This window comes from Gorilla gorilla, chromosome 9, assembly GCF_029281585.2.
Source record: "Gorilla gorilla gorilla isolate KB3781 chromosome 9, NHGRI_mGorGor1-v2.1_pri, whole genome shotgun sequence".
NCBI lineage: Eukaryota > Metazoa > Chordata > Mammalia > Primates > Hominidae > Gorilla > Gorilla gorilla.
This window is the reverse complement of record NC_073233.2, coordinates 122615894-122631925: the sequence shown is the minus strand read 5'-3', so window position 1 is coordinate 122631925 and position 16032 is coordinate 122615894. Positions and strand designations below refer to the sequence as shown.

Sequence of the window (16032 nt, the reverse complement as noted above, 5' to 3'; positions counted from 1 at the left end):
AATATTTGAAGAAATAATGACTGAAATTTTTCCAAAACTAATAACAGACACCAAGCCACAGATCCAGGAAGCTCAGAGGGCACCAAGCAGGAAAAATACCAAAAATCTACATCTAGGCATATCACTTTCAAATTGCCAAAAATCAAAGACAAAGCATAAAATTATGATACAAGCCATACAGGAAAGAAAACTTTACCTATTGAAGAACAAGGATAAGATATCTATGTCCTCTTCTCCAAAACCTGTGAATATGTTAAGTTACATGGCAAAAGGGAATTAAGATTGAAGGTGTAATTATGCTTGCTAATTAGCTGACCTTGAGATGGGAAGATTATCTTAAATTATACAGGTGAGTCAAATGTAATCATGAGAGTTTTTAAAAGTAGAAGACAGTGGCAGAAAAGGAAAAACCAAAGAGATGGCAGTGCGAAAAAGATTTAGACCAATGTTACTCCATGTTGTTCTGAAAATGGAGAGGCCAAGGAAAACAGAGTCTCTCTTCAAAAGGCCAGGGAACAGATTCTCCTCTAGAGATTTCAGAAGGCAGTGCAGCCCTGCTAATACCTTGATTTTAGCCCAGTGAGATCCATTTTGTAATTCTGACCTCTAGAAGTGCAACATAATAAATTTGCATTGTTTAAGCCACTAAATTTGTGGTAATTTGTTATAGCAGCAATAGAAAACCAATATAGTTATAATAGCTGTTTTTAAGTATTTGATAATTCCAACATCTATGTTAGCTCAGGGTTTTGCCTGATTTCTATTCTCTTGCAAGTTGTGGTTTTCCTGGTTCTTCATTCTCTAAATAGTTTTAAATCATACCCTAGATATTTTAAATATTATGCTGTGAGATTCTGGGTCCTATTTAAACTCTAATGATAATTTTGATTTTATTTTTAAAACAAGCATTTGATTTCGTTAGGTTAAGGCTGCAAGTTTCAACCCACCTTTTGTGGGCTTTGGTTACAGGTCTGTTCAGTTCTCAAAGACTTCACTGTATTACTTGAGTCTGTTTTATGTGTGTGAAATCCAGTGGACAGTCTGGGACGTGGACAGTCTGGGACATGGGCAGCGGTCCGGTCCGTAATTAAATTCCCAAAGCCTTTGGTAGGCTATTTAGGGTAACATTGACACATGCTACACTCAGAGTTGAGCCCAGGAGTTCATCAACCACTTTGTGGGATAGCTCTTTTGAACTTCATCTTTTCCACTGTCTCCCTAACACTTTCTCATTCTCTGAGGTGTCCATTATTTGTCCTCCAGCCACAAATATGGGGCAAGAAGAAGGTTTCCCATCCTGAAGGAGAACTCTAATATGTTTCCCTAGGTTACCTGTATCACCTGAGACCAGGCAGGAATATTTTTAAAAGGCCTGACAAAGGCAAAGTGTGCACCACATGGGGTTTTAAACTGTTGAAGGAAATAGAGTTTGGATAAGATTCAGTATATAATGAGGTCTTTAAACTTCAACAGAAGTATAGTAAAGAGAAAAAGAGTTAAGCTTTTTATTTTGAGATAATTGTAGATTCACATGCAATTGTCAGAAATAATAGAGAAATTGGAGGGATCAAGATGGCTGACTAGACACAAGTATTGTGTGCCTCCTCCATGGAGAAGAGCCAGAGTAGAAAGTAGATAGTTGTTGCGGTGAGCCAAGATCATGCCATTGCCCTCCAGCCTAGGCAACAACAGCAAAACTCTATCTCAAAATAAAAAAGAAAGAAAGAAAGAAGGAAAGAAAGTAGATAGTCATATTTTGAATAAATTAGCTAGTAGAGAATGCTTGGATTCATCAGAGAAGAAACAGGAAACATCAGAAGTAAGTAAGGAGAGTATTTAAAACAGCTGGCCCAGCTAGGAACTGACTGAGCATGAGAGGCTCATGGATGCAAGGAAACAGTAAGAGAGAAATCCCCAAAGCTCTTAAATAGGCTTTAATGATCATGGCTACAGGAGAAAACCTCAACCCATTTGGGCCTCATGTCTGACATAGAGCTGCCTGAAGATCACATAGAAACATTGCTCCAGAAAGGGAACCCACACAGAATTCCACAGGCATCCAAGCCTGGAGCAGACTCAGCTGGAAGCCACTTTGAGAGACTAGATACTGGGGATCTGTAGACATGGCCGTAGCTGCTGCACAGTTCCAAGGATGAAGGGGGAGAATGGGTGCACCCACACAGCCCTGGGAGGGTACTTGCTACCCTGCAACAGAATGCTGTGAGACTGAGATGTAAATGGACTGCACTCTCCACAGCTTCTTGCCCATGCTACTTGCCTGAGAGGGACCCCATCCTCTTCAGCCACAAACCCACAAATGACACCATTTTGAGCATTTAAAGACATTGTTTGGCCACTTGGCAGTGGTGACCACAGCAGACATTTTAGGCTCAGGCCAGAGTTTGCAGCATTTGCTCTGGAAAGGCAGAAGGGCACCCACAGTCAGAATTGAGTGGTGAATGCAGAGAGTTCCCCAGCAGTAGGCACTGGAATTAGTCTTTTTCCTGTCACAGGCCTGGAGCAGGAGGAGAGTTTCTGAAGCCAAAGTTTCTCCTGGGTGGTGAGGCTTGTAGCCGGGGACAGCTTTGCAACCTGGAACTAGTCTGTGTGTGTCAATCCTGGTGTCCCAGCCTGTGCCCTTGGCCATTTGGGGAACAGTGCCCCACCAGCTCCAAGAAGTAGAATGGAGGCAGACCCCACTTTCCCTGGGGATCTAACCCTCAGCACTATCTGCCCCTAAGGGAAGGGGGAGCACAGCTCACCAAAGCCCCCCTTGGGTCAAAGAAAATGCAAGCATGGCACCAACTACTGAAGGTGGCATCACCAAAGCCCAGGAATGGACGTGGAGAGGAGGTCATCTCTCACCCCCACCTTTCTTCTCAGTGTACTGTTGCAGACTTAGCAGCAGCTCTTCCTGTCAGGGCATGGGGAGCATGGGCTGAAAGAGACAGCTTCTCCGGTGTCTCCACCACTACTGAAGGTGAATGTGTGCTGGGAGAGGGCACGTTTCACACTTCCCAATTTGTCTCTGCCCCTGCCCCTAGCTGCCAGCTATTACTCTTAAATACCGCACACTAGACTGCAGCTTGAATTACACCATCAAACAAAACCACATTGCTACAAAAAGCAATATCTGAGAAAGCCACTGCAACCTATCTGTAACCAATGCACCCATAAAGAGCTTAGGCACACTGAAAGCACCAAGAAACAAAGCCAATTGATCATACACAACATATACCATAGCCATACCCCCAAGAAAAAAAAGAAAGAAAAAATCAAGAATCCCTATCCAAATGATAGCAAATTCAAAGGAAAGAAAAGAAGTGTCAACTCCATCAGATGAGAAGGAACCAGTGTAAGAACTCTGGCAAAACAAAAAACCACAGTGTTTCATCACCTCCAAAGGATGCCATTCATTCACAAACAATGTATATTAACTAGAATGAAATATCTGAAATGACAGGTGTAGAATTCAGAATGTGAGTGGCAAGGAAACTCAACAAGATTCAAGAGAAATTTGAAATTCAACACAAAGGCGCCAGAAAAAATGATCAAGATTTGGAAGATGACATAGCTGTACTAAGAAAGAGTCAAAAAGAACTTCTGGAATTAAAAAATTGACTATAGGAATTTTAAAATACAGTTGGAAACCTTAACAATAGTCTAGACCAAGCAGAAGGAATTTTTGAGATCAAAGACCAGTTTTTTCAATGAACCACTCAGACAAAAATAAAAATAATTTTTAAAAATGAACAAAGACTTTGAGAAATAAGGGATTATGTAAAGTGATCAAATCTATGACTCATTGGCATTTTTGAGCGAGAAGGGAGAGTAAGCAACTTGGAAAGTATATTTGAATATAGGAAAATGTCCCCAATCTTGCTAGAAGGGTTGACATGCAGATACGAAACCCAGAGAACTTTGATGAGATACTATACAAGGCAACCCATCCCCAAGGCACACAGTCATCTGTGTATCCAAGACTAACAAAAAAGTAAAAATCTTAAAGGCAGCTAGAAAAAAAGGTCATATTATCTATAAAGGGAAGCCCATCAGACTAACAGCAGACTTCTCAGCTGAAACCTTACAAGCCAGAAGAGACAGAGGTTCCATTTTTAGCATTCTTAAAGAAAAGAAATGCTAGCCAAGAATTTCATATCTCACCAAACTAAGCTTCATAAATGAAGGAGAAATGAAGTATTTTCCAGACAAGTATTTGTTAAGGGAATTCATCACCACCAGACCAGCCCTACAAGGGAAGCATCTCCTTCAGGAGTTCTAAATATGGAAATAAAAGAATGTTACTTGCTACCGCTAAAGCACACACACATCCATAACCCACAGATCCCATAAAGTAACCCCTCAATTGAAACTACAAAGCAACTAGCCAACAACACTATGGCAGGAACAAAACCTTACATATCAATTATCAATTAACCTTGAACATAAATGACCTAAATATTCCACTTAAAAGACATAGAGTGGCAAACTGGATTAAAAAATAAGACCCATCCTTCTGCTGTCTTCAGGAGATTCATCTCACATATAACAATACCCATAGGATCATAGTAAAGGGGTGGAGAAAGATCTATGACACAAACGGAAAAAGAGCCGAGTTTGTTATTCTTGTATCAGATAAAATAGACTTTAAACCAAAAAATTTAAAAAAGGACAAATAAGGGCATGACATAATGATAAAGGTTCAATTTAACAAGAAGATGTAACTATCCTAAATATATATGCATCCACCATTGGAGCACCAAGATTTATAAAACAATTACTTCTAGATCTAAGAAAAGACTTTGACAGCCACATGATAATACTGAGGGACTTCAACACCCCACTGACAGCATTAGACATACCACTGTGGCAGAAAACTAACAAAGAAACAAAGAAATTCTCGGCTTAAATTTGATGCTTGACTGATTAGACCCCATAGACATCTACAAAGTACTCCACCCAACAACCACAGAATATACGTTCTTCTCATCTGCACATGAAACATATTGTAAAATTGACCCCATGCTTGGTTATAAAGCAAGTCTCAATAAATTAAAAAATATTGAAATCATACCAAGCCTCTACTCAGACCACAATGGAATAAAAATAGAAAGCAACACCAAGAGGAACTCTCAAAATCGCACAAATATATGGAAACTAAACAACTTTCTCCTGAATAACTTTTGGGTAAATAACAAAACTAAGGCAGAAATTTTAAAAAATTGAAACAAATGAAAATAGAGACAAAACATACCAAAATTTCTAAGATGTGACAAAGCTAGTGTTACTAGGAAAGTTTATAGTGCTAAATCCCTGCATCAAGAAGATAGAAAGATCTCAAATTACTAACCTAACTTCACACCTAAAGGAAATAGAAAAACAAGAACTAGCCTCAAAGCTAGCAGAAGAAAAGAAATAACTAAAATCAAAGCAGAGCTAAATGAAATTCAGACCCCATAAAAAATACAAAGGATCCACAAAACAAAAAGTTGGTTATTTGAAAATATAAACAAGATCAATAGACCACTAGCTAGATTCACAATGGAGAAAATAATATCTAAATAAGCACAATCAGAAATTACAAAGTTGACATCACAATCAATCCCACAGAAATACAAAGATCTTCAGAGACTACTATGAATATTTCTATGTAAACAAACTAGAAAATCTAGAGAAAATGGGTACATTCCTGGAAACTCACAATCTCTCATGATTAAACCAGGAAGAACAGAAATCCTGAATGGACCAAAAATGACTAAAGACATTGAATCATAATAATAATTGTTTAAAAACCTATCATGCAGAAAAAGCCCTGAATTACATGGATTCACAGCTGAATTCTACCAGACATACAAAGAAGAGTGGTACCAATCCTACTGAAACTATTCCAAAAAATCAAGGAGAAAGAACTCTTCTCTAACTCATTCTACAAAACCAGTATCATTCTGATACCAAAATCTGGCAAAGACACAACACCAACAGCAAACTTACAGACCAATATTTCTGATGAATATAGATGCAAAACTCCTTGATAAAATACTAGCAAACTGAATTCAGCAGCACATCAAAAGTTAATTCACCACAATTAAGTGGGCTTTATTCCAGGGATGCAAGGATGGTTTAACATATGCAAATCAATAAATGTGATTCACCACATAAACAGAATTAAAAACAAAAACTATATCATCATCTCAATAGATGCAGAAAAAGCATTCAATAAAAATCTAACATCCCTTTATGATAAAAAACCTTCAACAAACTAGGTATCAAAGGAACATACCTCAAAATAATCACGGCTATCTATGGCAAACCCACAGCCAACATCATAATGAACAGGCAAAAACTGGAAGCATTTTCCCTAGGAGCTGGAACAAGGATGTACATTCTCACCACTCCTATTCAACATACTGGAAGTCCTAACCAGAGTAATCAGGCAGGAGGAAAAAATAAAAGGCATCAAAATAAGAAAACATGAAGTCAAATTATCTCTCTTCATTGATGATATTATTCTATACCTAGAAAACCTTAAAGGTAATGCCAAAAGACTCCTAGACCTGATAAACAGGTCTTCAACAAAGTCTCAGGATACAAAACTTACGTACAAAAATTAGTAGCATTTTTAGAAACCAATAATGTTCAAGCTGAGAAAATATTAAGAATCCAATCCTATGTACAACAGCTGCAAAAAATACCTAGGAATACATCTAACCAAGGAGGTGAAAGACCTCTACAAGGGGAACTACAAAACGTTGATGAGAAAGATCATAGACAACACAAATGGAAAAACATCCCTTGCTCATGGATTAGAAGAATCTATATCATTTAAATGTCCATACTGCCCAAAGCAATGTACAGATTCAATGCTATTCCAACATCAGTATTCCCAAAATGAGAAAGAACTATTCTAAAATTCATATGGAACCAAAAGAGAGCCCAGATAGTCAAGGCAATCCTAAGCAAAAAAGAATACAGCTAGTGGCATCACATTGTCCAACTTTATACTTCACTACAAGGTTACAGTAACCAAAACACCACAGTACTGGTACAAAAACAGGCACATAGACTAATGGAACAGAATTGAGACCCCTGGAATAAAGCCACACCCCTGTAACCAACTAATGTTCAATATAGTCAACAAAAATAAGCACTGGGGAAAGGATAACGTATTCAATAAATGGGGCTGGGAAAACTGGTTAACCATATGCAGAAGAATAAAACTGGACCCCCACCTCTTAACATATAGAAAAATTAACTCAAAATGGGTTAAAGACTTAAATATAAGACCTCAAACTATAAAAATCCTAGAAGAAAACTTGGGAAATACTCTTCTAGACATTGGCCTAGGCAAAGAATTTATAACTAAGCCCTCAAAGCAAATGTAACAAAAACAAAAATTAACAATTGGGACTGAATTAAACTAAAGAGCTTCTCCACAGCAAAACAAACTATCGACAGAACAAACAGACAAGCTACAGAATGGTAGAAGATATTTACAAGCAATGTATTCAACAAAGGACTGCTGTCAAGAGTCTATAAGGAGCTTAAACAAATCAACAGGAAAAACACAAATAGTCCCAGTAAACAGTGGGTGAAGGACACTAACAGATACTTCTCAAAAGAAGACATACACGTGGCCAACAAACATAAGAAATGCTTAACATCACTAGTAATTAAAGATATGCAAATCAAAACTCCAGTGAGGTACCATCTCACACCAGTCAGAATGGCTACTATTAAACAGTCAAAAAATAACAGATGTTGGCAGTGTTGCAGAGAAAAAGAATTGCTTACATACTGTTGGTGGAACTGTAAATTAGTTCAGGCATTGTGAAAAGCAGTTTGAAGATTTCTCAAATAACTAAAAATATAATTGCCATTCAACCCAGCAATCCCATTCCTGGGTATATACCCAATGGAAAATAAATTGTTCTGCCAAAAAGACATTTGTTCTTGTGTGTTTATTGTAGTGCTATTCACAATAGCAAAGACATGGAATCAACCCAGGTGCCCATCAATGGTGGATTGAATAAAGAAAATGTGGTACATATACACCATGGAATACTACACAGCCAAAACAAAGCACAAAATCATGTCCTTTGTAGCAACATGGATGCAGCTAGGGGCCATTATCCTAAATGAATTAACACAGAAACAGAAAACCAAATACCACATGTTCTCACTTATAAGTGAGAGCTAAACGTTGGATATATATGGAGCCAAAGATGAGAACAATAAACACTGGGGATTCCAAAAGCAGGGAGGGAGGATGGCAAGGATTGAAAAACTACCTACTGAGTACTATGTTCACTACTGGGCAATGGGAGCATTAGAAGCCCAAACCACATCATCATGCAATATACCCATATAAGAAACCTGCACATGTACTCCCTAAATCTAAAATTTTAAAAATTATAAAAGTATTTAGAAAAAAATAAATTATAGAGAAATCTCATGTACCCTTTACCGAGTTTTTTTCAATGGTAACATCTTGCAAAACTAGCAAAATATTGCAACCAGCATATTGAAACTGATATAGTCAAGATACAGAACATTTCCTTTCCTTCATGCTGCCGTTTTTTAACCAAGCTTACTTTTCCCTCACCCTCTCCCATTCCTTAGTTTACCTCTGGCAAACACGTATCTGTTATTTATTTCTATGATTTTGTCATGTCAAGAATACTATGTAGTAGAATTATGCAACATATGAGACACAAATGTGAGCAAGGAAAAACAAAAAGTTTTGTGCTAGACCCTTAAAATTAGGCACAGAAGGAGGAAAGTCTCTTTAAAATAGTAGTAGCAGGGCCAAGATCAGCATTTCATGCTCAATTTCATGTGAGGCCCAGTTGTCTCATTATTTAATAACCTGTTAAACACACACACATACACACACTAGAATTGCCATAGACTAAATGCTTGCATCTCCCCAAAATTCATGTTGTAACCGAATCTCCAATGTTGCTATAGACAGAATATTTGTGGTTCCCCCAAATTTGTATGTTAACAATTTAACTTTCAATGTGATGGTATTAAGAGATGGGACTTCTAGGGAGGTGATTAGATCCTGGGAATGGAGCCCTCATTAATAAAGTTAGTGCCTTTACAAAAAGGACCCCAGAGAGCTCCTTTGCCCATTCCAGCATGTAAGTACACATGAAAAGATACCCATCTATGAACAAGGAAGCAGTCCCTCATCAGACACCAAATCTGTTGGTGCCTTGATCTTGGACTTTGCAGCTTCCAGAACTGTCAGCAGTAAATTTATATTGCTTGTAAGCCATTCCGTCAGTGGTATTCTTTTAGAACAGCTTGAATGGACTAAAACCAGGGTTTTATACACATATGCACACACATTTCAAATATATATATTTTGAAGATTTATATATATTAAGGGATATATATTTTTTCAGAAGACCCTAAGATATCTTGTTCTCCATGATATATCTGACCAACTATCACCAATTACTACATAATCCTCCTCTTCTCTGTCACTTTTTGACCAACTGGATTCTTTTACTCATTTATAGAAATCATGAAGAACTTGGCTCCTAGTCTTAATCACTAAAAGTCTTGACATCCTCCAGGTAGACTTCAATATCCATGGAGGCAGTTCCTCCAATACCTAAATTTCTGTGTTCCTGAAGCTTCTTGGCTTTAGAGAACTGTAAGAGTAATCACTTAGCAATTCAACTTCCTGTCACACTGCCAAACGTGTGTAACCACACCTTCTCTTTCCTATTTCCTACTTTCTTCTATTAGCCTTTTTCCATATGAATTAAAATGCATTCAAGTATCTCCCATATTACAAAAAGGAAAATTTTTTGAGCCTCTGATTCCCCCTTTAATTGCTGTTCTAACCTTCACCTATTCCCCACCCCTACCAATTAAGTTTCTCAAGGGTCCTCTTCCATCCCATGTGCACTTTCTCCACTACCACTAACTCCTCAGCCAAGTGCTTATTTTGTTCCTCAGGATTATATCACTAGCAACTTTTTCTTCTCACTTTATAGTTCATCCAAGGAAATGTCACAGACTACAATGACTTCAGCTGCCATTTGTATTCCGATGTTTCCTAAATCTATTTTTTTTCTTTTCTTTTTTTTGAGATGGAGTCTCGCTCTGTTGCCCAGGCTGGAGTGCAGTGGCGTGATCTCGGCTCACTGCAAGCTCTGCCTCCCAGGTTCATGCCATTCTCCTGCCTCAGACTCCCGAGTAGCTGGGACTACAGGCGCCCACCACCATGCCCAGCTAATTTTTTGTATTTTTAGTAGTGATGGGGTTTCACCATGTTAGCCAGGATGGTCTCGATCTCCTGACCTTGTGATCTGCCTGCCTCGGCCTCCCAAAGTGCTTGGATTATAGGCATAAGCCACCGGGCCTGGCCTCCTAAATCTATTTTTCTAAGCCAGATCTTTCCCAGCTTCAGATCTATATATTCAACATCTCCACTTGGTTGACCTAAAAGGACCTCAAATCTAGACTATTCATACCTAAACCCATCTTTTGTCTTCTAACTATTTCTCCTACTCTGGTCAATACTTCAGTGAATGAGATCAACAGCCATGCAGTTGTACAAACCTGGAATGTAACTCCTGGTTAAACCTACCTCTTTACCTCCCACAGTCAATCACTATTACTGTCAATTATAGCTCAAATTCATTGACTTTTCTCCATCTTTATTGTTAGTAGCTTATTTCAGGCCACCATTACCTCTCACCCAGATCACTGAACAGTCTTTCTTTATTTTGTTATTTACCAGTTATTTATTAAGTATCTACTATGTACCAGAGACTGTTCTAGGCACTTGTGATACCAATAAACACTTATAAAAATCTTTGACTCTTGGGAGGCCAAGGCGGGCAGATCATGAGTTCAAGAGATCAAGACCATCCTGGCCAACATGGTGAAACCCCATCTCTACTAAAAATGCAAAAATTAGCTGGACGTGGTGGCACGCGCCTGTAATCCCAGCTACTCGGGAGGCTGAGGCAGGAGAATCACTTGAACCCAGGAGGCGGAGGTTGCAGTCAGCCGAGGTCGTGCCACTGCACTTCAGCCTGGTGACAGAGCGAGACTCCATCTCAAAAAAAAAAAAAAAACTTTAACTCTGTAAAGGTTACTATATACTAGATAAGGATAGACAATAATCAATGAACATAATAAATGAGTAAATCATATATTATTTTAGAAAGTGAAAAGTACTATTACAAACAATAATTCAAACAAGAAAGAATTGTATGGTAAATTTAGTCCTAGAGTAAAATGACTGGTTGTTAAAGGAAAAGGGATGTTCAGAACAAACCAGAAAGTCCAAGCAAGTCATGAACAGCCTGTGTAAGTGACAATAAGAGGATTTATTTTAAAAAACTCAAAAACTTTTTATATGATCTAGTTCTCTATGATTAAAGGGAAATTATAATGGTCTTTCTATAGATCAGGTTTGATATTTAAAAAACCATTTATACGCTGAATAATAGAATTGGTTAGAACAATGAAATTTTCTTAAGGGGTTTATTTAATTTTAATAAATTATAAAATATTTTAATTTTTTTATTTTAACCCAAAGTTCAACTTTCATTGCATCTCACGGGTTTTGGTTTTCTCTCCCCTTTTAAAAAACATGAAATAGTAACAATACCCTTCAACTCATTTTCAGTTCCTATAAGTTTTTTTTTTTCCTCCTCAGGTTCTGTTTCTTGTGGCCTTATGCTAGCAATGTTTTCTTAAAGGTCTAAAGGAAATGTCTTCTTCCAACATAATATTCTGTGCACTACAAAAGGTCTTTTCTTTTGCCTTTTGGTAACTGGACTAACAGATTTTAAGTTTTATCAAAATAATTCCTATGCATTATTATTAAGTTTGGTTTGCTCAGGAAAAATTGAGAATAAAAAAATTTTAATTAACGTTATTACATCCTTGCATCTTCCTGTATGTGCTTTTAAAGTGCTTGTGACATTGAGTTACAGGGCTTTGACTTCTGGGTCTAAAAAGAACACCAAGTCCTGATAAACTTAAGCTCTGACAGCAATTAAAGCCTCATCTTCAGGCCTGGTAGAAGATGCCAATCAAAATTAACTGCATTTCTGAGACACGGGGCCAGAAATTAAAGCTATTCAACTCCTCAAGGCCCAGGGACTATCTTGGAAGAGGTGGGCATATGAGATTGTAAGGGCCAATTTTAAAAGACAAAATAAGTTCAGTTTCTTTATAAATTAATCATTAATGTCAAAAGCACACTGATGCAAGACCAGCATGTGGGCCCCTATGTCAGATTAACAAGGTTTTCTTGAAGCATTAACCTACCCCTTAGTAAAGGTTATAAAGACTTACGGAAGTTATATCTTATGATCAGGATGAAAACTTTATAGATTGTTTATACAATTTTGGAAAATAAATTTAATAGGCTTCCTGTTGTTTTTATTAGGGCTTATTGTTTGGAAAATTAAGTCTCCTCTCTCATAGAATGAAGGTTTTGCCTTTTTAAGAAAATCCTTGAGTTATCACTTTGGTTAAATGAATGATTTATTTTACAATGACCTGTGATCCTATTTTGTAATATCAAGTGTTTTAAACCTTTGATATTTGACAAACTTTCCAAAATCAAATTATAAATTATGTTTTTTTCTGACCTTATTAATCCTTTAAGATATTACTAATAGGTTCCCTATAGTCCAAAAATGACATGTTTAGCTTATTTGGTATAAAAATTATACAGGAAACATTATCAAATATAAAATGGTGTTTGGTTTCCTTTGGGCTGTATTTGTATAAATATGTTATTGGCATGTATTCCAAAATTATGGGAAACTCCTATAATTCTGATATGACTTAATGCATGTTATCAGTAATAATTATAATCGTTATGTTAAAAAAATCAAACAGAGTAAGGGGAATGCTAAGAGGTGGGAGTGGGGATGTGTCTGGTGTTAAATCAAGAAGATGAAAAAGACTTGAAGGAAGTAAGAACTATGTGGAAGTTACATGAAAACCTGGAGAAAGGGAAGAAAAAGAAAACAGCCAGTGCAAGGATGTCTTGGACCAGGCCTAGTGAGTTTCTTTGCCCTTTATTTAAATGAGTCCAATAAAACAGTGTGCCAAGGCATTTGGGCCATACACATGCTACATGAGGAGCTGCTGAAGGTAGAGTACCATATTCAAATTTTCATTTTAGAAATAAAATTTCAGATTCTTGAACACAAACATGATATCCTGTATTTCTGTATCTTTAATTCCTAGACCAGTGCCTGACACACAATATACATTTAACAAATGTTTTTTGAATGAGTGCTTAGAGCAGGCTGAGACTTGGAGGCAGGGAAATTCATTGGAAAACTATTTCAACAATTTAGATGAGCAATGACAAAGTATCGGTCTAAAGAAAGACAATGTGGATGGGGAAAAAAAGGATAGACTTGAGAGACATTTTGGAGGTAGGATTTATAAGACTTAGTGGCTGATAGCTTGTGGAGGGAGTTTTAGCTTGATTAACTACACGGGCTATGGCAACAATTATTAAGACTGGAGAGATAAAAGTAGAGAATTTGTTTCCATTTGATTTTGTATGCTTGTTTTGTTTTTGTAAGGGGATGATGGTGAGACAGGTGATAAATTTGGTGTGTGTTTTTTGTGTTGGTAGTGCTAGTGGAAGACTTAGATGGAGATATCCAATGAATAGCACATATTCAAGAGTGGGGCTGGAAAGAGGTTTCACTTTTGGAAGGACATAGCAGAGATTCTCAAATGTTAGCATGCTTAAGAATAAGCTGAGGAGCTTGTTAATACTTTGTAATCTTAGGCTCAAACTGAGATTTCAGTAGTTCTGAGTATGGCTCAGGAATCTGCATTTTACACACAGGTATAAGCACAGGTATTCTGGGCAGAAGGCTCCCAGACCTCACTTTGTGAAACACTAATATTGGTAGTGGATAGGACCTGGGCAAATGAATTAAAAGGTACAAGCATAGAAGAGAAGAGGATCAGAGGAAGAAATCTAGAGAACACATATTTATAGAGAGGGCCCAGGAAAAGAAACCTTCTGAGCTGTGCTCTGAAGGCTTGTTTTAACCAGTTCATATTACTGGCTGAATGCCCTAGACTGTGGTGCTTCTTGTTTGAAGCTTGGAGGTAAGTCTGCGTTAGACAAAGGTTAGAGAGACACTTTTAAAGGTAGTTGGGTTCAAATGTAAACGGGCCTCAAATGGCTAAACAAAGGAATTTGTTCTTTATACTGTCAGTGGTGAAAGTATTTGATCACGACCAGAAGATGATAAAAGCAGAGTTTCTGAAAGATTATGTTTGTACTAAATGGCTGGGAAGAAAAGAAACTGGAAGCAAGGTGAGTTAAGAAAAACTTACAAAGGGAAGAGCCAGGAGACACTAAACTACTTAAAGAATAAGAAAACCCCTGTGAAGAAGGCAGAGGACTGAAACAGAAACTTAATTAGTTTGAAATCTCAGAGGCCAAGGGAGGAGGAGAGAATTTTGATGCAGGATGGTTACAGTGCCAACTAGTACAGAGATGGCACAAATCCATCTGCCATTTTTTAAAGAAAAACAATAACAATGTATACATTGCCATTTAAAATAGTAATAATAATGTATGCATTGCCAAAGGGATTTATGCTGAACAGTGAACCCCTGATCCACATTCTCCTGCTAAGATGATATGCTTTTAACTTTTATTTCTTGCCATGATAAAGGGGGTCATTCAAATGAAGTCACTGTGACCTTCTGTGAAATTCTTAAAAATGAAACTTCCTACCTTTGTGTGGTCTTTTGAAGCCAAGTAAATGACCCAGAAAATTAAGATAAATATCAACATCAGCAGTAATTTTCGAGCTATGGCATTTGGAAACAAAGTGAGTATCCTATAAGAAAGGACAGGAGAAATAATCACATTAAATCAAATAAGCACGACATGGCTCCGTACTCTTCAGTAATTTCCAGAACAAGGTGATGTTATCCTGGGTTTTCCAAAAGTTCCTTTATATCTTCTATTGTCAATCAGAAACAAAGTGTTTCCCTGAGGCAGGGAACAAAACTCCTAGAAGGACTCCTGGTTTCTGATACTCAGGTTAATTCTTTGGGTTTTGAATCACATCACATATTGGAACCTGTTTTCTTGTCGAGGTCTCAGCATGGACAACAAGGTTTTAGATTATTTACCAGAAAAAACAGTACCTCCACCCCCACTCCACCCCCACCGTGTCCTCTAGTGAATCCTGGTCTCTAAATCTCTCTCTCTGATACACACACACACACACACACATGCACACACGTGTTCTCTGGTACCCTCTCTCCCTGGTCTTATCTGCCTCAAGAGCTTCATTATAAACCACCCATTTACTTTTTTAGGCAGCTTGTTGCCACCTCATGTTATCTCCTCAAGCCAAAGCAGTTGATAAACACTGCCAAAAAGAGTGAAAGTTACAGTCTTTAAAAAACTCAGTGTTGAGTGGTTAGAATTTCAGTGTTAGTTTTTAAAACCCAGAATCCCAAAAGTATGTGGCAAAGAGCTAAATTATGGCAATCTTTACCAAACATTTTTGACCAGGACCCATAGTAAAAAAATAAAAACAAACAACCACCCCCCCCCCCAAAAAAAAATCATACCAAATCCAACTCAGGACACATGAATGCATACACACAAACACACACACACACACACACACGCCCCAAAACTCTCATAAAACAATACTATCTACACTGCACACAATGCACTGTGATTTTTTTCTAGTTACTGTTTTATTCCATTGAATTGTATTCCATTTTAAAAGTATTTTTATGCCCAAATAAAACGATTTTACTATCCTCTAAAGGGTTGCATCACACCATTTGAAAAACACCAAATGGTCTATAGTTCTCCCCTCCCTTCCCTGACGTTAGCTTAGCAGTAATAGTTGGAAAGTACCACACCTATGGCTGAGTATTTTCTCCATCATCTTCTCGTGTTCTCACAGGAATTATAGTGTCCAGAGACTCTCCTTGATTAAAGCAGTCTTTGCATTTATCTTAGAGTTGCAGTTTCCCTAT

The 16032-nt window shown here is 37.5% G+C and overlaps 1 protein-coding gene across 1 annotated transcript in view; it reads right to left on the bottom strand.

Annotated features, from left to right (window-relative positions):
• The window catches only part of NXPE2 (neurexophilin and PC-esterase domain family member 2), a 75130-nt gene that overhangs the window by 12482 nt on the left and 46616 nt on the right, over positions 1–16032 (bottom strand). The window contains exon 3 of the mRNA XM_055356479.2: positions 14762–14867. Coding sequence (XP_055212454.2) covers positions 14762–14867 — 106 coding nt within the window. The remainder of the gene's footprint in view (positions 1–14761; positions 14868–16032) is intronic.